The sequence below is a fragment of the Thamnophis elegans genome, chromosome 2 (assembly GCF_009769535.1).
Source record: "Thamnophis elegans isolate rThaEle1 chromosome 2, rThaEle1.pri, whole genome shotgun sequence".
Taxonomy (NCBI): domain Eukaryota; kingdom Metazoa; phylum Chordata; class Lepidosauria; order Squamata; family Colubridae; genus Thamnophis; species Thamnophis elegans.
In genome coordinates this window covers 110298547-110321139 of record NC_045542.1, presented here as the reverse complement: position 1 = coordinate 110321139, position 22593 = coordinate 110298547, and the positions used below count along the sequence as shown (strand labels likewise).

Below are 22593 nucleotides of genomic sequence, written 5' to 3'. Positions count from 1 at the left end.
TTTCAGGAGAATTTTAAATCAAGTGATCTTAGAAATACAAAGACTTACAGAAATCATGGAATAAGAGTCCGCCACATCCTGATTATGACCGGATAGTAAGAAGTAAGTCTGTTCTGCTTTGTTCCAAAAAAAGCTCTATGAAAAACATTCTTAAAGGAGCTATGGTGGCGCAGTGGTTAGAATGCAGTATTGCAGGGCAGCAGTTCAATCCTGACAAGTTCACAGTTGACTCAGCCTTTTATCCTTCTCAAGGTTGGTAAAATGGGGGCCCAGATTGTTGGAGTCAATATGCTGACTCTGTCAACTGCTTAAAGGGGGCTGTAAAGCACTATGAAACAGTATAGAAGTCTCAGTGCTATTGCTATTGATAAAGTAACAGGCTACTTCTAGTTGGTACCAGGCTAGAAAATAGGAGAATTTAAATTTCAGTTCTGCCTAGGGCATGAAACCAGCTATGTAACTTTGAGCCAGTCACACAGTCTTAGCCCTAGAAAGAAGAGAATGGCAAACCACCTTCCAAAATGTTGCCAAGAAAACTGTATGGCCTTATGCCAGCAATTGCCAGTCAAGACTTGACTTGAAAGCGTACACACACACACACACACACACACACACACACACACACACACACAATATCCATTGGGAGTGAATGGGGGCAGTCTCTTAAGCGTCTGATGGGCCTTCACTATATTTTGTATAGTGCTCAAGCTAGACATATTCAGCACAGTATAATTCTGTCTTGAGTGTGACTATTTTCATATTGAGTAAACACCAATTAATTAACTAACAATTTACAATTCAGTCTGACATTCATCAGATTAATTTCTGTCCTTTCATGTTTTTCCTTCCTTGTTTATATAACTTCCTTTACATGTGGATGAGTTGTGGGAGTTTTAAATTTGAAGACAGAGAACAGCCTTGTCCCTACTGATGTGAACAGCTCTAGGAGATAATATATTTTGCAGCATGAAATAGAAATATTGTAAAGCTAAATCAATTGATAAATCTCATTGCTTTGTATGGCATTTGAAGTTCCCTGAGTCTAGGTAATGAAATTAGACTAAACCCTTTACAAAGTGTCAAACTTTCATAGGCTATCTGCTTTAGATGGTTTCAAAAAATGTGTGAGCTCAAATATAGTGACAGCCAAAGCTAAAAGAAACGGGTTGAAGACATTACAGAAAATTGTAATACCTTGTGAGATATGACAAAAAGCCAGTGCGATTAAAAGTTTTCACTGAATTGTGAAATTGTTGTTCAGGAACATAAACTGCCATCAATTTCTGTGGTGTCATTAAGAATAAAATACTCAGCAGTACAGATTCTTTCTTTTTTCCTTAAATTCAGTCTCTATACTCTCTTTTATGGGCTTATTTATCCTCTCTAAGATTTGTGTTTTGTTTTTTTTCTTCCTGTTTCCAAAGAAGGAATACAAGACTGGAGGCTAATAGTTGCATTAGAGGCACCTGAATGCAGTTGTTACCTGCAGGCCGTTTCTATTGTCTCAGTGAAATTAGATTCCTCCAATATACTGTATTTTAAAACTTCATTTGGAAAGAACATCTCCTTCTGTGGAAAAATGTCCTCCTTAATCTTAACTACCCAATTTTCTTTTGTCATTGTTATTTACCATTTGTTATTTCCTTAAAGCACAATAGCTTTAAATAAAGAATAGTCACAATAACTAATCAAGAACATTTGATTCCATTTTCTTCTCCTTATTTTAGATATATCCCTTATATCCAGGGTCAGTATCTGTAATGATACATGACTTGTGCCTTGCCTCTTCCACCATTGCTAAAACTGACGTATATGTTTCTAATATACAAGAAGTATATGTTGGAATTGTTGATAAGGTTAGTATTCAGTTCTAAATGAATGGTTTGCTACACTGTTTACTGTGGCAATAAAATATTCTGTTCAAAGATTCTTCAAGATTAATTCATTATAGGCAAGTAGTTGGAGTTTCATTTATGATTTATTTTGCTCCAAGGAATATATTTAAGAGTGCCGATAGAAGAGAATATTTGTAGCTCAGGGTTGAACTGTGGGGTCCTTGGTGCTCTCTGAGCTTGGTTGTTTTCCTGCAGACATTTCACTACCGGCTTATGATGTTATCTAGTTTGGTAATGAAAGTTGGCAAGAAAACAACAACCAAGCTCAGCAGAGAGCACTCTGAATACTTCTAGATCATATTCTGTTCTACTGATAAGCAACAAAGACTTTTCTAAGGCGTCTAAAAATATGTAACAGATCTATACTTAAATAGGGGTGTGTGTGTTGCAAATGAAAGCAGTGTTAATGGCTTTTTTTCTCCACAACTAAGTCAGAAATCTCATAAATGTTGGCGAGTCTTATTGTTTGAACATGGGGATAAGAAGCTCATGCAACTTGAGCAGTTTGTTTCCTATCCCACAACATAATAGCCAATTCTAACAATCTAACATATTTGGGCAGAGGGGGTTAGATATGGGTACACTTAAGTTTGGAGATGAGGGTTGAAGGTCTCTTAGTAGCAGATTTAATTCATTTTTTTCCTCCCCTAACCTCTGCAAAATACCCTGAATTTTGTTCATACAATTTAGAGTTCATTTAAAAAAGGGAATGGGAATGGTTTTATCAGAAAGGCTTAAGGCGCCGAGGTGGCTCAGTGGTTAGAATGCTGTACTGCAGGCTACTTCAGCTGACTGCTAGTTCAGCAGTTCGGCTGTTCAAATTTCACCGGCTCAAGGTTGACTCAGCCTTCCATCCTTCCCAGGTGGGTAAAATGAGGACCCGGATTGTTGGAGGCGATATGCTGACTCTGTAAACCGCTTAGAGAGGGCTGAAAGCCCTATGAAGTGGTATATAAGTCTAACTGCTATTGCTATTGCATCCCTCACCATTCAGTCAAGACTGAAGAGGAAAAAAGACCAAGAAAGTCCACTTGCTTTTTGAAAAGGACCTTTTCTGACCTGGAGAATTTAGAATCTCCATAAATAGGCATCTCTCTACTCTTATTTCTATAAAAGAAAAGGGAAGGGGGGAACTATAATTACCAAAAATTGCCATTATGCTGCCAAATTTGAGTGATGCAATCAGAGTTGTAGGGTATGGTTTGGGAACAGCAAGCAACCAATAGGCTTTGTCTTAACATAAGCAGTCTATTTGATAAGTCTAAGGTAACTAAACTAAATGCCGTTCAGAAGTTCAATTAGTATGTACAGCTAGTTTGGTCTAGTGGTTACCAGACTACAAACCAGGAGACTGGTAATATCTAGTCCCATCTTAGCTATGAAAGCTAGTTGGGTGACTTTTGACCAGTCACTCCATCTCAGCTCACCTCACCTGAGGGTTACTGCTGTGGACAAAATAGGAGAAGGAAGTTGTATTCCTATGTTCTCTGCCTTGAGTTTAAAAATAACAAAGAGCTATCACATTATCGCTTGGGAGCTGCATAGCAACCTCTTTCCCAGCCTTGGCTTATTCCACATCTTATTCTAGAATGGTAATGGGAGATTATACTGGCCGTGAATGGTGTAGATATAATCTAAGTACATCTAAGAAAGCTGACATAGAAGCAAGTTTGATTGCAATCTATAGTTGCTAAGAAATAGTGAAATCACTTTGATTGCAGTCATTCTGTATTATTAGACTGATTGTGGTGCACAATATTTTAAGCTACAGATAAACACAATGTATTGTTTGAATTGAAATGCAAATCTTTGTAAATATGTATTATAGGTAGAAATTGGCAAAAATGTTAAAGCCTATGTCAGAGTGCTGGATGCTTCCAAGAAATACTTTCACAGTAAAAACTTCAAATTCATGGACTTAACTCTAAAAGCAGCATCTCAGATTATTTCCTTAAAGTAAGTGCTTATGTTCATTTGTTATACTTTGTTTTAAGTACTGTAGAAATAAAACAGTGGATATTTATGACTGTCACTACATTCCATGATCACATGATGATCATTTCAGTGCTTCACAGCTGGCTTCTGACAAGCCGAGTTGATAGAGAAGCTGGCAGGAAAATCACAAAACACAGTCAAGCAATGTGTTGCTTAAGAATCACACAGTAATTTGCTTAACCACAATGGAACTCAGGTCATAAGTCCATCACAGTCACATGATGTCTCACTTAATAACACAGTTGCAAGTCCAAATTGTGGTTATTAAGCAAGGGCTTCCTATATATTTTTGGTTATCTTTTCCCATGTCTTACATTATTTCATATAGCTCATCGCATAGTCTTATTGATATTTCTCACTATGTTATCAGCTCATCATTGCAAATGGACACAACTGAAAACTCTGCATTAGATTCAGTTGAGGCAATTGCTCTTTAGTGCTTCTAAAGGCACATTCAGATGTCTACTAATTCATACATTTTATTATTGCAGAGCCCTTGGTGAAACTCCTGATGAATACACAGCTGTTTTTCTTGTGCAAGGCATGGCCATAGGTCAAACCAGTGTTACAGGAGTTGTCACTGACAGATATGGTGAAAAGATCTATTCAGTTCCACAGCAGATTGAAGTAAATATATTCATTGTTAGCTATGCATGCTTTTAGGGTGACTTTTTATAATCATGCTTCTCAGCCAGAAAAGCTCGTCACTCAAAATGATTTTAAAAACTGAAAGCAAAAATATTTTAATGGACAAATATCAGTATCATTAGGCAGAAATCTGGATGTGGTAATGCTCTGCACTTAGCTTGTTAAATCAGGAAAGAGGTTACTAATGATGTTAGTAAGTATCAGAGCCTGGATGATTCTTTTGCTTTCTTTGCACTTATCCAAACAAAGGAGGGAATGAGACTAAACGTTAGGCAGTGATGAGGGTGGAGAGGACAAGCGGAAAGTAGGGGAAAATGCACTTGAGATAATAGTTAAAAAAAAGCTGAGGATTAATAAGATAAATGCCATGAAAATGTTCTAGTTCCAAGGTTATTGTAATAGAATAAGGGTAATTGTTAGATAATAAAATAATTTTAAAATGAAAGAAAGGATGACAACAATGAGTGGAATTGGCAGAACACATTTACAAGCAAGAGTGGGGAAATACTAAAATGCTTCTCAAGGAAAATGTAAGAGAAAAATAATATCAGGCAGAAGAGGGGAATGGCAATCTGCTTTTAGGGCAGAAGTTTAAAAGGATAAAATAAAGCCACTCTAAAAAGAAAAATTGAAAAGAAACATGTGGAGCAAGAACGTACTAAATTCATTTTATTGTTCCAAATAATTGAATTTTAACTTTATAATTAAAAATAAATTCTTGTTCTACTTCTAGGTATTTCCTCCTTTTAAATTGATACCAAAAAAAGTCACTCTACTCATAGGTGCAGTGATTCAAGTAAGTTGTTTTTAAATTATTATGCTGAACTAATTATTTCCTTAAAGGGACATTAGGGTTGCATGAATAGAAAGTAATCTTAACCTTATTCCTCAATGTGTAGTTTTCCATCAATTAGCATTGCAACTTTACCCAATTTGGTAATTTCCAAATTTGTATTTATTTGTATTTATTATGCATTTATAGGCCTCCCTTTTCCCTGAGGGGACTCAGGGCGGCTTACAATAAAAGGGGAAAGGGAGTGTAGGACAAATACAAAAAGAAATGTGAGCGAGAATAAATTAAACAATAAAACACAACATTCACTCGACATTCTGGAGGGGCGAAAGTAAAAACTTATCCCCAGGCCTGACGGGCTAGCCAGATCTTGAGGGCTGTGCGGAAGGCCTGGACGGTGGTGAGGGTGCGGATCTCCACGGGGAGATTGTTCCATAGCCAAATGCTTGGCTACTATAACTTCCAGAATTCTTAAACTGAATGTTTAGTAGAAAGCAATTTCTTGATGAGGATGACTAGAAGGCAATGTTAGAACTAAAAAAATGTTAGAACTAAAAAAATCATCATCATTTCTAGACTTTTAGCTGCCTTATCCTCAGAGTCAACACACATCAAACTTAAAAAAATGTGGCAAACATTTTTCATTCATAACTATTCAATAATTATAGGTAATCCTCACTTATCTACCACTAGTTCAACAACTGTTAGAAGTTAGGGTAGCACTAAAAAAGGAGACTTATGACCAGTCCTCAAAGTTGTGGTTGTCACAGTGCTCCTGCGGTCACATGATCACTATTCAGACACTTGGCAGTCAGCACGTATTTATAATGGTTGTGGCATTGCCCTTTGTGGCCTTTAGACCCAGCTTCTGACAAGAAAAGTCAGCGGGAAAGCCAGCAATAAGTCACAAGTCATGTGTGATTTCACACTAATGATGGAGGGTGACTCAACTGAAATGAAAGTTGGTGTAGTCACGTGGCATTTCAGTTTACAACCAGCTTGGTTAGCCACAGAGTTGCTGGTCCCAATTGAAGTTGTTGGGGACTATCTGTAAATTGGAATGTTGCAAGGAAAGAAAAGTCATAAGAGCTAACAAATAATTTTGATCTTGAAAGCATTTATCCAGGTAAATAAAAGAAAAATACAAGCATTTTTTATACTCATCCTCAACTTTTCAGTGCATCACATAAAAGTCTACTTGCTGTACACATCAGGGGTGGGTTCCTGCCAGTTCTAACCTCTTCTATAGAAGAGATTCCACAAATCTACAGTGCCGTTTAGAACTAGTTCCAGCTCCCTCTTCCCGCACATCCGCACATCATCAAGATGAAGAGCGAGAGGAGGAATTCTGGGAGTTGAAGTCCACAAGTCTTAAAGCTGTCAAGTTTGAACACTCCTGGGTTTTTTTCTAAAGGGTTAGGGGTGTAAGGGTCTTGTAACTTGAAAACTTTAAGAATTGCACCCTTCAGTGCAATTGAAGCCAACATTTTGGTTGCTAAGCAAGAGCATTGTTAAGTGAGTTTCACCACATTTTACAAGTTGGCCACGCCCATCCAGTCACATGGCTGGCAAGCCACTCCACCCAGTCATGTGGCAGGCAAGCCACTCCCACAAAGTAGGCCACACCTACAGAAGAGGTTCTAAAATGTTTTGAAACCCACTACTGGTACACATGCATAATTCCACACATGTCCAAGACCTTGGTAACTTTGAATGTGTATGGGAGGGGAAGGACTGGAGCCTAGAAACCATACAGTTGGGCAGGGGTGAATTATATGCTTAATAATCTGCCTTTTCCTCTTCTGTCCTCCTTAAAGAACAATGTAATGACAAAGAGCTTTGTATCACTAGCAACAGGGGTGGGATTCTACTGGTTTGAACAGTAGCTCCAAAAATCAGCTGGGAGACCAAGTCGGCCTACTCCTGCACTTTACCTGCCTTTATCTTCTCAGTTGAATCGTGTGGCAGAGTAGATTGCCGTGCCTCAGCTGTTTTCTTTCCCAAGGAGTAATCCGGAATATAAGTGTTGTGAAGTGCACACTCAGTGAACCAGTTGTTAAACCGGTAGGATACCACCCCTGACTAGCAACCTCAGTTTGCATCTGTTGTATTATTAGAATATAAGTACCGGTTACTAGATCTTATTCAATCTATAAATCGAGAACAAATGAGAAAGTAATTCTTATTTTTTTTTAAATAACTAACCACAGATTACTTCTGAGGGAGGGCCGCAGCCTCAGTTCAACATAATCTTTTCCATCCACGATCCCAGCATTGCTTCCGTAAACAACAGTGGTTTTATAACTGGCAAAGCTGTGGGGAACAGTACCATACTGGGAATGGTTCAAGCAGTTCACACAGAAGCTGGCAAGGTTGTGGTTGCATCCCAGGTAACATCTTGATATATGTATATATAATACCTCTGAGCTGAAGGGTAGGCTTATGAAAAGTTTTTTAAGCATCTCTTATCATTTTAAAATGAAGAATGGATTCCAGTTAATAGTTGGTAGATGTGCCATATGTAGGCTATTTACAAATACAGTACTTAATCAGTGGGACACCATGAGCTCAGAGACATGGGACTGGTGGATTCATCACTGGGCTCAAAGCCTTAGTGCCAAACAGAAGAAAAGGTAGACACGATCAATTCAAAAATGTGCTTTTTAATCTGGGCTGGATCCCTATCCAGATTTGATATTAAGCTACTATTAACTCTTAAAATGGCAGTTTAGGATAAGGATGCTTAAGCGAATCTTTTCATGGATGAATGGATGGCAGTGATGGCCATATCTTCAAGATTTGGTTGTATCTATCACTTATTCAATATTGTTATCATTTTGAATGGTCACTGAAGGAATTGTTATTAAGCAAGGACTACCAGAACTGTATATCAGTTAGTGCTGGGTTTTATTTATGCAGTCTGTTTTATATTAGACGACATATTATTTGTTTTACCAGTTTTACTTGTGACTTTCTATACTAAATCACTAAAGCATAGAACCGAAATAAATTGTACCAAACTAGTATATATGTTCCAGGAGCATCGAAAAGAGGCACTCTTATTTTTATTTGATTTTTCCTTTTTCCTCTTTTTTAATAACTTTGTAATTTGTTCTGAGAACTTCAGAACTGATTATTGGCATATACCACTATTATTAGCAGTATGATAAATAATTAATTCTCATAGATTTTATGTTTTCACAATGCAACATTAACCATGTGCAACGATTATGTACAATAATGTACACATTTTTAAAAACCATAAATATTTTTTACGATCATTGCTGCTAAATACAAATAGAAAACTCTAAACAAGCTTGTATTCATGAAACTGTTACCCAGTTTTAAATATACCTTTCAAATAAATCTTCTTTATGTATTGCTTTGTTTGGCTAGATTTTGATGAGCAAAGATTTCACATGATCACATGGCTTTGATCTGTCATTGAGTTTTTTTATTGTCCTGATTTATATATCACGTCTGCAATTTCATCCATTATGTGTTGTATCTCATTTAGGCTTTAAGTCTTTTACTGTTTTTCTAATTCAATGCAGAAATGAGCTATAAAAATTAAAAGTTAGACTGAAACTGCTAATCAAATTTTATCCTTTAGATTAACAATACAAGGTGTTTCTACTTTAATTTCAGAAAGGAAATTATAATTCCCAAGTTCCCAGAAGGAAAAAATGGCATTTACCTGTATCAGGCATAGAATAGTTTAGAATAAATTATTTGATTCTCATGGTTGTTGTCTTCATTTTTTGTGTTATATAATTTGTGTTTATTATTTTTTATGTTATTGGTTAGTCAGCTGGTTGATTTGAGCCAATTTCAATTTTTGTAATTTTGAATTTTTTGTAGGTCATCTTGTGTGCCATATATTGATACTGTAAAGCTAGCTGGCTTTGAATAAATAATTATTGGTGTTTCTAATGTTTAGATTCAGATGGTGAATGGCAACAAATATGAATAAAAATGCAGACATACAGCACAATTAATTGAATCAGTATAATGCTTTTTGATGTTCCCTTTAGGATAAAGTTGAAGTTGAGGTAATTCAGCTTGAAGCTGTCAGAATCCATGCTCCTATTACTCGAATGAAAACTGGAACTCAGGTAAATCAAAGTCAAACATTTCTGCTGTGGCTGCTTCTGCTGCAATAGTCAAATATGATTGACCTTCAGTGTAGCACTTTAATACTCACCTAATTTTAATCTTTTCTTTTTAAAAAAAAATGTCATATCCCTTGAAAAGGAGAAAACAATTCCTTGTTAAAAAGGTAAAGTTCCCTTCACACATATGTGCTAGTCATTCCCGACTCTTAAGGGGCAGTGCTCATCTCCATTTCAAAGCCAGCACTGTCCGAAGACGTCTCCGTGGTCATCTGGCCGGCATGACTAAATGCCGAAAGCGCATGGAACACTGTTACCTTCCCACCAAAAGTGGTTCCTATTTTTCTACTTGCGTTTTTACATGTTTTTGAACTGCTAGGTTGGCAGAAGCTGGGACAAGTAACGGAATCTCACTCCATTACGCAGCGCTAGGGATTCAAACCTTGTCGACCTTTCTGATCGACAAGCTCAGTGTCTTAGCCACAGAGCCACCGCGTCCCCTTCCTTAAGTTAGTCTTTCTTTTTTTCTCAGATGCCGGTATACGTGATGGGCATTGCTGGCAATCAGACCCCTTTTTCATTTGGAAATGCGGTGCCAGGCTTAAGGTTTTATTGGTCTGTCACTACGAGGGATATCTTGGATGTCAAGTCAAGATTCAATGAGGTAAATGCTAATTCCATATTATGATTTAAATTTTTTACAACTTTACTGGAATTAATGTTTCATAGAGTGTGGTTTGGGGAAAAATGTCTTCTTCAGCAGTGGATATATAAAACATTGTCTCTGGTTTGATTTAAAACAATCTTCTCCACCTTGGCATCTCAAAGTGTTGAAACTGCCACCAACAAAAATATAACAGAAAGAAGAAATTTGTGAATAATACATCCAGCTGTAACCCTAAAAGTTTCTGTAATAAGGATTTTCCTACATTAGCAAGAAGCTTCTTTCGATTCTGTGATTCTTATATGTGCATTCTGGGGTTTCTAATAAATCTCTTTTGTCAGCCCACAAAACATTGGAAGACTATTTTTTTTAATAAAAAGGGAGAGTACCAGCCTTGAGATAGTGAATGGAAGTCCACCATTACCTTAATTAACATTTTTTTTCCTTACAGGCTTCCCTTCAGCTTTCGGCGGAAAATAATTTTGCGGTGGATGTTTATGGCAAAGGGAAAGGGAAAACAGGGCTGAAGGTTGTTGTGAAAGTCCTTGATCCTTCAGCTGGACAGTTCTCTCACATGGCAAAAGAATTGACAGATGAAATTCAAATACAGGTAACACATCGGCAGTCCTGTAGTTGAAACATTGGTAGCTGTTTACAGAAGGCTGCTAAAATCCATATGAAAAAAGAGACGTTTGTGTGTCTGTTCCACAAATGAAGGACTGAATGGTTTCATAAATTTGCATAACGCAGGAAGAAAGCATGCACATTGCTATTGCTCATCAAATTAGTACCAGTGGTCCTTGACCTATCACCACAATTGAGCCCAAAATTTCCACTGCTAAGCAAGCATGGTCGTTAAGTGAGTTTTGCCCCATTTGCGACATTTTTTGCCACAGTAATTAAGCAAATCACTGCAGTTGCTAAGTGAAATGTGCGGTTACTAAGCTTCCCCCAGTGAGTTTGCTTGTTGGAAGCGGATTGGAAAAGTTGCAAATGGTGATCGCGTGACCCCAGGACAGAGCGACTCTCATAAATATGTCTGTTGCCAAACGCCTAAATTTTGATCACATGACCAGGGGGATGCTCCAATGGTCATATGAAAAATAGTCATATGAATAATATGAAAAGTGAATGGTCACTGAAGGAATGGCTGTAAGTCAAAGACTACCTGCATTGCCATGAAAATCTGAAACTTTTAGTTTGTTTCAATGAGAAACTGAGAAGCATATCTAATCTAATATCAAAAGCCAGAAAAGCTATATATCTAGTGATAGTTAGCTGTCTTTCCTTGTCTTTCTGTCAGATTTGGGGAAATGCAGATAAAATTAAGTTAAAAAAATGCAATTTATAAAATTGAATACTCTGCAAATTTCAAATTTTACTTCTTTTGATACTGAATTTTAATTTCTTTTGATAGAGGGGAGACACAGAGAAGAGTTTAATCATTCGGTATCAGAGCAATGTTTCAGATTTTCATAGTTAATGCAATAAGATCAGCAATAACTTTCCCATTTTAAAACAAACTCTATTGTGAGCTCTGTTAAGAAAGTAGTCAAATTATATTTAACAGAGTTTCTGTAATGTAACTTCATTGATTTCATTGAATCTAATTAGAAGCAATTGTGTTTAAAATTACTCTGAAATAAATGAATGGCATTTTCTGAGAGCTAAAGAACTTGAATAATTAAAGTTGGCTATAAAGATTAAATATATTCTGAATGATTTCTATCAACTGAACAATTAGTGCACGTCATCACAGCTTTGAGTCATATGCATGTGAATTATCTAGATGGAATAATGTTTCTCCTGGATGCATAATAATTAACAGTTTCTTGAAGCACGTACTTACTTTAGGAAGGGGTATGGAGGGGAACGAGCAGAATAGTTTCAGGTCTTAAATATGTTCAAAAGTTTAAATATAATTATTTTAAAGAATGCATTTTGCATATCAGGCAATTACCAATCCAATTCTTATCCCAGTAAGACTTGAACAAAACGACACCAAATACAGAATAAAAATAGAATGTTCTTTCTTCTGATGACAGGCAGTAGGGTAACCTGGACTTCTCGTACAGATCTTTACCTAGTAATTACCTTTTGACATCATGACAAGCCTGGGAATTAAGCTTAATAAATATGTTTATATATGTTGATACATATATAAAATACCAAGATTGCATCTATGGTCAGAATAACAACAGCTACAGTATGTGTCAAAAATAGATAAAAGTGAAAGAGCTGTATAAGCTTATATGTATATATTTGCATAGAAACACCACCATATTCAGACACAATTATTTGCAAGCAGGATCACAAAGTTAGAAGCTTTTATAAATAAGTATACCTAAATGTTTAAATGGTACCACTTTGCATTCTGCCTAGTGGGTACATGTGGTTTGAAAATGACTTTATATATACACCTGGGATTTTAAAATGATGTCTGTAAGTCATTCTGATAGTAAGAAGCATTTTTGCAGTGAATAGGGGCAATACAACTGGAATAATGTTGAGTCAGATTCAATTTAGCTATTTGCCTTCCTATTTAATCTTTCCCAAGTACTAACTATTTGGATGTTGATGTTTCATTTTGGAGGTATATCTTGCAAAGTTCATAGTGTTGTTAATACATTCCATTGATCAAATTTGTCTTCATAAAATAATCTGGAAGTGAAATTCCTTTAATTCACCATTTCTAGTCCAGCACTTTTCATCTATGCAATTTCCAGAGTTCATTGCCAGGACAAAGCCTTGATATATCTGGGAAGTTCTAAGTTGGTGGATAATGCTTTAGCCTGTTGTGCATACTTTCTAGTTTATTCCCAGAGAATCTCACAATTCCCACCAGGGAATGACATGCATCTCATTCTACTCTGCAGAGATGCACACTGTTGCCTTTCCATGCCTATGTAACATCTAAAATAAAAACAAAGTGGGATCGTTTTTATTGTGTTGAATGTTATCTCACTATTTAGCTCAAAGGAAGGTTTAAGGTATACACAATATAAGGAAACTAACAGATTCACTTAAATTAGTATGCTTCTACATTTTCCAAGAATAAATATTAGGAAGTAGGTGATATGCAAAAAAACACCTTGTTTTCTTTTTTTATTAGCAATAGCAATAGCAGTAGACTTATATACCGCTTCATAGGCCTTTCCGGCCTCTCTAAGCGGTTTACAGAGAGTCAGCATATTGCCCCCAACAATCTGGGTCCTCATTTTACCCACCTCGGAAGGATGGAAGGCTGAGTCAACCCTGAGCCGGTGAGATTTGAACCGCTGAACTGCTGATCTAGCAGTAGCCTGCAGTGCTGCATTTAACCACTGCGCCACCTTGGCTCTTTTCTTTGCCCAATATGTTTCTCAGACTGTTGCCAAAGATGGGGACTTTGGTTTCCAGAACTGCTTGCTAATAACCCTGTGCATCATTTGAAATAAAAACATTTTTTTCCTAAACTTTGTAACTTATACAATTTGGGAAGTTAATCATGATTTAGGAGATATTTTCCTGCAAACCTAGTATATATATTTGTCCCTTGTAATTCTGAATTAAATCTCTGCAGAGGTGTGTGTATTTATGTGTGTGTGTGTTTCATTTTAAAATAAATGCCTTAGTGCATTCCATACTTCATCATGTAAGTATTTTAAATATAACACTAATACCTATTTATATGATAACTTATCTAATATTTGTTTTCTAGGTATTTGAGAAACTAGTTCTTCTGGGAATAGATTTAGGGCAGATATTAATGTCAACAAACTCCTTTTTTAAAGTTCAAACAAACAGGTAAGTAAACAAACCAATCAGCTGCTGATTAGTTACAAAAGCCTCGGCATCTGGCAGCTCTGCCCAGTTCTTCCTGCCTGGAGCAAAAACAGTTTGGTGCCAAAACAAAGGTCCCCAGGAATAGCCATGTCTGTAGTAGACTCAAGTTCTCTCCACCTCAGAGTTACTAGACTATTCCAGTAACAAATAATCACCCACAAGCATTAGAATATCCTCTCTTGGACATAATTACATAAGTATTCTGCTGGATTAGGTCCATCTAAACCGAGGGTATCAAACTCAATTTCATTGTGGGCCACATCAATGTTGTGTTTGATCGGGGGAGGGGGGGACTTAGGTGGTCATGGCCGGCTCAACATCACTTGTGACGAGGGTGCCTGTGGTGGCCCATGCACCAAGCACTCTGCCAAAGACCACAGGTTCCCAAAGCTCCATTTTCAGCTGCAATAACCTCCTGCAATTCTCTGAGAAATAGAGCTCGGGAGGGCCACATGCAGTGCTCCAAGCTCCTTTTTTGCTGGCAGAGGCACTGCAGGCTGGTTTTGCTGTTTCCAGGGTGGCCCTAACAGGATCTAAGCACTCTGTGGGCCGGTTCCAGCCCCCAGGTCTTGAGTTTGAGACCCTTGATTTAGACCAGTAATCTGTTTTCACATGTCTCCAGGCAAACTCCTATCCTCTTGATTTCCATGTATTGATCCAATCTTTTTTGAAGTCAGAGAAGCTGATACCCAGTATTACATCTCATTATAAAGTTGCTGATTGCTCCTAAATTAACGGGGAACATTAAAATCAAGAGAAATAAGGATGGCCACATTCATGGATTCGGGGACAAAATAAGGCAATGTCATTTATATGTAGCAAAATAAAGAGATTTCCAGGACACATTAATATGGTGTTTAGATGGAAATGGAGAAAGACCCTCAGATAAAGTAGATTACAAGGAGACTTGGTACTGTACTGTGTGTGTTTCAAATTATGCTTGGTAAATTCCCAAAATTTGAATCTGGTAGCACAGAAATATGTTTACTAAATGAATAAATAAATTTCAAATCCATCTTAGATTCTAAAAATGTTTTGGAGGTATATGCTGTAAGAACAAGACAATGTGCTAAGAAATAGGAATGTATCTTGTATAGTTACCCTTTGAATTTGAGTTTCAGAGATCTATAGCCTGCCTGCTTATTTGCTTATTTTTTATTTATTTAAAAATCAAGGGATGGAGCGGCTTCTCTAACTTATCGTGTACTGGATAGTCAAGACAAGGCTCCTGTGGTAGAAATTGATGAAAGTGGTTATCTTAGTTCTCATTCTCACATTGGACTATCAACAATAGAAATAATTTCCCAAGAATCATTTGGAATCAACCAGACACTTGTTGTCGCTGTCAAGGTACTATGTTTCAGTTCTTTTCAATGAGAATAGAATGCTAACTTGCTCAAGGCATTTTGCTATATTTAAAATTAAAATTTCCACTATTCCAGCTCAAGAAAAAAATTGAAGCTTTGAATCACTTAAATAGGATGACAAAGTACTGTTTTCATTTTATTCTCTGATATTAACTTTGCAAAATACATAATGTGGTAGTGAAGAGCAGAGTTTAGAAAAATATAATTGCATGATGCTGATTGATTGATGGATTCATTCATTAATTCATTGATTCATTACTTGCCATAAGATTGTGTTGACTCTTAGCAACCAAAGAGACAAATTTTTCTCCTTAATCTGTCCCTAACCTGGTCTTTCAGATCTTCAGGCAAAGTTGACCTTTCATAAAACACTTACAACTCCCTTGACTTAAGAGTTTAGTGCAATTAATATGAATGTTATTCTCTATAGACTTTGGGGAAGATAGCAATAGAAGAAACTGAAGAGTTCTGCTTGAGTAACCATCCCTAAGTGGTTAAAATATGGGAAAATGAAGCAGTTGGATAGTATCAGGCAGCTATTTCAGGCACTTGAGTTTAAATGTTATCAAAAGGCACCAAATAGTATAACTATTTGCAATGGTGATTGTTATTATCCTACCAAAAGTTGGAAATATATTTTTGCCCTGGGTTCTAAATAAAGGATGTGCCTTTTTGCCACATCAGTCAGAAAAATTGGACTGCCTTCAATCAGCTCATATTTCTGAGAGACACAGTTAAAATCCCAAACAATGCAGTAAGATCAAAAGCATGTTTATTAGTAGGGTAGAAAGTAATCCAGATAATCACATACAATATAACGGCTTACGTGTATTTTGAGCAATGGGAAAACTGATTTCCCCTTCAATTTTTTATTGAACGTGTCATGCAGGTAGCTCCTATTTCCTACCTGAGAATATCCATGAACCCAATTTTCCATACAAAAAATCATGAACCTTTACTGGCATTACCATTGGGCATCACTTTGAGTTTGACTATCCACTTCCATGACAATTATGGTGATACTTTCCATTCACAAAATTCCATGCTTCACTTTGCAGTCAACAGGTAATTTGATTAGCACTTGATTATCATAAATTATGCGAACATTACTAAAGCCTTTCAGATGTGAAGATGCACAGTGAAAGAGAACATTCTTAATATCATTTATGATATCTGATGTTAGTTTGATTGTCAGGTGCTTGATATATATCAATAGAATGGTGTATGTACTAATGTATTGCTGTTGGCCAACATCCATGAATTGGATTAAGAAACTGATGAATGTAGTTTACAGTTAACATATTGATAAGGGTACATGGGGCCTACAAGATTGGTAGGTGGAAAATATATACCAGACAGTATGTTACGTTTATTCTCAGAAAGGTGCTTTTGGAATATGGGGAAATAAAGGTAGCACTTGTCATTAAAGGATTTAAATCAGCCACGTGTTTACCTAGGGCCACTTGTCAACTATAAGGGCAGCTGCAGGATACCAGAAAAGCTAGTGCTACTTTCAAGGGTTGTAGGCAAATGTTATATTCAACTACTGTGCACTTCAAAGCATCTTTTCAAAATTATTTGCATAAGCCTGTAAATGCATTAGCATTATGTGTTTAAAACTCATGCCAGTTTAATAGTAATTAAAGTCATTTAGCTGGAATAAATCCCATTTGTTTTATACTACCTTCAAGAAAAGCACATATGATCAAGTGTATCAGACATTTGTAAGTGGACCTAGACAAACAACCTGTAAGTGGCCCAAACAAGCAATTAATACATGGCTGATATTTGATTATATATATATATATATATATATATATATATATATATATATATATATATACATACACACATACACACACACACACACACACACACACACACACACACACACACATACATACATACAGTAAACATTCTATAATAGTGTGCTGAATTTCTATATAATACATACTGGAATTAAAAACTGGCCTACTGAGAATGAATGAAAAGCATTTCCAAACCACAATAGACAGGTACAAGTGATCTAACTTTTCATCCTCTTGTATCTATGGCAGGGATGTCAAACTCATGGTGTCACGGCAGCGTCACATGATGTATCTGGACTTTCCCCCCCTTTGCTAAACCAGGCTTGGGTGTGGCCAGTTCATGATGCATCTGGCCCGCGGGCCGGGAGTTTGACAGCCCTGATCTATGACATTCCCACACTTCTGTTCTCTTGACTGTTAATAATAATTTATATATTTAATTTATTATTTATTTTAATTAATTGTTTTTGTCTACAGAGATGATTTTTTACAGGTTGGGAAAGGGGCCACTAACAATACTTTGGTACTTCGAACAATGAACATTGGACTAAGTTTGCTTAAGGTTTGGGATGCAGAACACAATATTGCAGACTACGTCCCTCTTCCTGTCCAACATGCCATCTCCGCTGAGCTCATCGATGTTATTGTAGGTGATGTCATATGTTTAACCTCCTCACTGGTAAACCAAGACGGTAAGATGATTTGAATAATAATTGGCATTAATGGAGAATAAAAAAAAGACTCATGGAAACTTTTTGTGTTTGCACACAAGGCACATATTCAAAATAACCATATATAATATATACAAATATATTGGAATTTAATCAATACAAATGGTGTGTGAAAGAAATAGGAAACAGCTTTTATATTTGGTAATGCATCCCTTTATGAATACTAAGGATATTTTGCTGATCCTTGTTTTAAAAACCTCTGTAAAATTGATGTAAGAACTGATACACAGATATGAAAATATGAATGAAAGCAAGACTTAGCGTTGCCCAACTGGATTTCTTATTTGAAAGGTATTCTATGCCCTCATTGCTCAATCTGTGTTATTGATTGTGCATTTGGAATAGCAGTGAGGGAGGATTTGGCCAACTCAGAGCTTTCCCAGAGGGAGACCCAGGTAAAGAGAGTGTGTGGTCCCAAGCTAGAAGGGATGAGATGGAAAGAGGTTCGGAGGTTCGAAGACATATCCTACTGTCTCTCCAGTGATATTAAATTAGAAGTTTTTAGCTTTCATCTAGCAAAATTATGTCTAATAGATGTAAGCAAATAAAGGGTTGCACATGATTGGATCTCACAGTCTCGTATCTGAGTCTGAAAGTATAGCAGCAGTAGCACAGACTGAGCATAGTAGGGAGAAAGTTGGAAGTCTAAAACATGTCAGCTTATCAGAAGAAAAAATGTTTCTGTGTACAAAAATACTGCTTTCAGATGGAAGACTACTATTATGAAAAAATAAAAAGCACTAACTAAGGACTAGGAGAGAGCATCTTGATACTTATTATAGTGTAGCCACCTCACAAGTTCTTCATTTCTGTCAGGTTCCCACACCTGCTGATATAGCTACATATAAAGGGCTTTCTGGAGTTTGGCATAAAGAGACAATTTTACCTCAGGGAAAATGATGTTCCAGAAGGTAGCTGCCATGAGAGAAAATATATTTCTCCCAATATATTCTGCAAGATATAATTCATTAGTAATTGGGACCTGTTACATAGTCCTTCTGCTGGACATAGGTAGACATAATCAGAAAGAAGCAGACCCTCAAATAAATATTAATGCCACAGTCAGTACAAGCAAAGCAGTCTTTTGTTCAACATGACAGATTTGACATGCTGGCTAAAGCAATGGATTGAAGGTATTTTTCCTAGGATGCTGGATAATTCCAGTAGGGCAGATACAGGTCTTTTATTAGGCCATAGCACAATAATAAAGACATAGGTATGATGCAGATGCTGCACTACTATTCTGTGAATACTTCAACTTCACTGTGGAGAGCAGATTAGCTCTATTCTAAAAGATAGATTTTTGTAATGTGATATCTGCATTTATGAATATCTTATTCAATTTTATAAGAATATTCATAATGCTACCACTGAATTTATAAAAGTAGAAAAATAATATATTACAAACATTTATTTTTTATTAAAAACATGCATATACGCATGATAGATACTACATTTGTAGAAAATAAGTCTCTTAAGATTGGCAGTTGCAGTATGATTATTTTTACAAATACTCTTTTTTATAGGTTTAACAGGAACATGGAGTTCTTCTTCAGACAGTATCCTTCAGATTGATTCAAAAGCTGGAGTGGCTGTAGCAAGGAACTCTGGAAGTGTTATAATATATTATGATGTATCTGGGTTGTGTAAGACATATAGAGAGGTAAGTCACTTCTGAAATTCCTCATTATTACACTTTTATTTTATTGTATATTTAGAGTTTTTATGTTATCTTATAACTGAAATATTTATGCCACCCTGTAAGCTGTATTATTTTATAACAGCAAATACTTCAAAATTATTCATTATTGGCTCTTGCCAAAGAAGCTATAGCTCCTAAAATAAAAAAAGAAATAATCATTTATAATCAAAGAATTGCAATGAATACTTTGAAGAGACATCATCCTTCTTTGTTGAACCTCATGATTTCTAGAAGTCCCATTAATCATAGATGGCAATGATTTTTGCTGCCACCATGATGACACAGCAATAAGTCAGAGGAATGGATCATTAATATTAATTTGGGACCCACCAAAAGCCAATGTGAAATCACAAATTGGATCAATCTGTGCAGAGTAAGCCACAATAGTCACAGATCAAACAATTCCTGACAACTCTGTAGAGAATGTACCTGGATTCATGGTATGGATCTTCCAGATTTCTGCATCAGTAACTCCCAAAACATCAACCAGCAAAACATAGGTCACTTCATCTGCATAGAATGAGCCAGTGGAACTAAACAGGAGATTGAAACAGAAGTGTTATTGCTTGCCAGCTCAGAACCAGTTCAGGGCCACTCCGTGGGAATGTTTGGTAGCCAGCTATTATTTGCTGTTTCTTTAAGAGGGCTGCTTAAAGCAGAATGACTTGGGTTGCAACCTCAATGGAGGTGTCACTTCAAGAAAGAACCACTTTGGAGCCAAAAGATGTAAAGGGCTGAACACCCTAATAAAGGTATTTCAATATGTGTGCAGGGACTAGATTTGCTATTAGGTGGGAACCAGGAATTACTAGGAGAGGAGTTTAGATCTCACTTTGGCCACCTGATGAAAAGTGGACCAAAGGAAGTAGGACTCAAAATTAGAACTTGGTTGTCACTTAAAGGCAGCGTATATGAGGAATGGTAAGATAATGGTTCCTGAGAGATTTCCTGTATTGATGTTCTTTGTTTTAGTGGGAAAATGATGTCCTTTTGATCTATTAAAAGTTCATGTTGCTGTATTGAGGACAGGCAGGGAGGGTCTGTTTTATGGAATCTAGAATGGCAATGATAGTAGTTTTAAGAAATAGAAGATTTAATATTGGCAGGAAGATGTTACAGGAAAAGATTAAAAGTTGAAGGCATCCTAATTGGATTCCAGGCTTAAGGAATGGCTCAGCACCATAGATAACCTGCATTTCTTCCAACCTAATTTTTGTTAAGAAATCTGGCTGGAGGAGGCATGTGGAGAAATTTAGTTGTGATCCATAAGAATAATTCCTGTGACAGAATTGTTTCATATTAAGTGTGAGCATCTGCATCTTGAGACTGTAAATATAATGCTAATTCATTAGCATACCAAAATTCCTGACTAAACTTTCCTATAATTTTTGTTGGAGGCCACCTACACTGGGAATTTAACAACTTTGAAGCTGGTTTGTTTGAAATAGCAGTCAGGACAAATATGGATTTATCCAAATTACTCAATTTGCTGTTTTGTTTTAATTGGCATGGTGCTTTATGAGTGGAAATACCTGCCATTTCCCATTCTCATGAATAGCTTATCATCCAGTTAAGTTTGGATTAATAGATGCACATCACCTCTTCAGGGTAGTGGGCATGTTAGGAAGATCTACTTGAAATGCTTATTGGATCCAGTTGGAAGTCAAAAGCCTTGGAAGAATTTGGGACTGGTTCTACCAGTTTTTAGGGTGATGACATAATTGCTGCAAATTATCTTTTACTTGCTTCAGAGTCAGTCTTATTATACAAAATTAAAACAGTAGGAGATGAATCAGCAAGAGCCCATCTGGAAAAAGACTTGACCATAATCTACTACCGTAACATAAACCCTATTTGAAAGACAAAACTATATATTTTGTTACAAAATTCCTTTGATGGAATCTAAATAGAAAATAAAGCTCATGGTCTGTAGAGAACATACTACAGGTACTTCTTGATCTACAACCATTCATTTAATGACCAAATTTCCAATGGCAGTGAAAAAAGTGTCACATGACTGGTTTTCAAATCATCCCCATGTTCACATGATAATTGTTGCACTGTCCTGGGTCATGTGATCACTATTTGTAACCTCCTCAGTCAATGAAAGTAACTAGATCTGTTTAACAACTGATTTGTTTAACCAGTGCAGTGATCACAACAACTGTCGCAAAAAAATGGGGTGCATCTCTTTTAACAACTTGGCTTACTAATGGAAATTTTGGACTTAGCTGTGGCACTAAATCGAGGATGACTCGAAATCATATATCCAACAGTATTGTAGTTATGTCTTTCAAATTCTGATTTTGTGTGAGAGAGAAAAGTGTATTAGGACAGATAGTATAAGAGTTGATATGTTGAATACATGTATAGAGCACGAGATATTGGAAATTGTAAGAAATTAATGTTTATGCCAGTGGTTCTTAAACAGGGATAATTATACTCAAGGGGGAAACCAGGGATATCCTTGGAGTAATGCAGCAATTTGTAATTGCTTGTTTGTGAGTCAATGATCCAGTTTGGGACTGCCTTTGCTGAAATGCTTGTCTAAAACAACAATCTGATGGAGGTGTTGGTGAGATTAATTCAGATAATACTATAAGTAATCCAATCCAACAATAGGAAAAGAGATAATCGAGTTAAGAAGTTTAAGAACTACTAGCTTATACTATTATCCTTAGTTATTTCAACATAGCTGAAAAATGAACAGAAGTCAACAGCAGTACAAATTAGAATGTTTTAAGATATAAAATACAGTTAGTTTCCTGTAGTGGTTAAGGCACCAGACTAGAAACCAGGAGATTATGAGGCCCAAGCCAGCTGGGTGACCTTGTGCCAGTGACTCTCTCTTAGCCCTAGGAAGGAGGCAGTGGCAAGCTACTTATGAAAATCATGGCAAAAAAACTGCAGGCATTTGTACAGGCAATCCTTTGTGTGAGAGACAGTGTGTGTGTATGCACATGCACATGTGTTCTTGTTGTAAATGTTTTATTGTTATATGATAAATATGATTTGTTTGATTAAAAGTTTTTTAAATGTTTAAAGTAAATAAT

The 22593-nt window shown here is 36.4% G+C and overlaps 1 protein-coding gene and 1 long non-coding RNA gene across 2 annotated transcripts in view; one reads left to right on the top strand and one right to left on the bottom strand.

Moving 5' to 3' along the window:
* NUP210 (nucleoporin 210) overlaps positions 1-22593 on the top strand; it is an 88531-nt gene that overhangs the window by 58619 nt on the left and 7319 nt on the right. Inside the window, 13 exon segments of the mRNA XM_032212303.1 lie at positions 1728-1856; positions 3724-3851; positions 4382-4517; positions 5272-5334; positions 7542-7721; positions 9366-9446; positions 9976-10107; positions 10559-10717; positions 13808-13893; positions 15108-15282; positions 16189-16364; positions 17585-17799; positions 19365-19501. Coding sequence (XP_032068194.1) covers positions 1728-1856; positions 3724-3851; positions 4382-4517; positions 5272-5334; positions 7542-7721; positions 9366-9446; positions 9976-10107; positions 10559-10717; positions 13808-13893; positions 15108-15282; positions 16189-16364; positions 17585-17799; positions 19365-19501 — 1797 coding nt within the window.
* The window catches only part of LOC116505011, a 78775-nt gene continuing 75574 nt past the window's right edge, over positions 19393-22593 (bottom strand). The window contains exons 4-5 of the long non-coding RNA XR_004254877.1: positions 19970-20073; positions 19393-19475 (exon numbers count right to left, since the gene is read on the bottom strand). This is a non-coding gene — a long non-coding RNA (uncharacterized LOC116505011). The remainder of the gene's footprint in view (positions 19476-19969; positions 20074-22593) is intronic.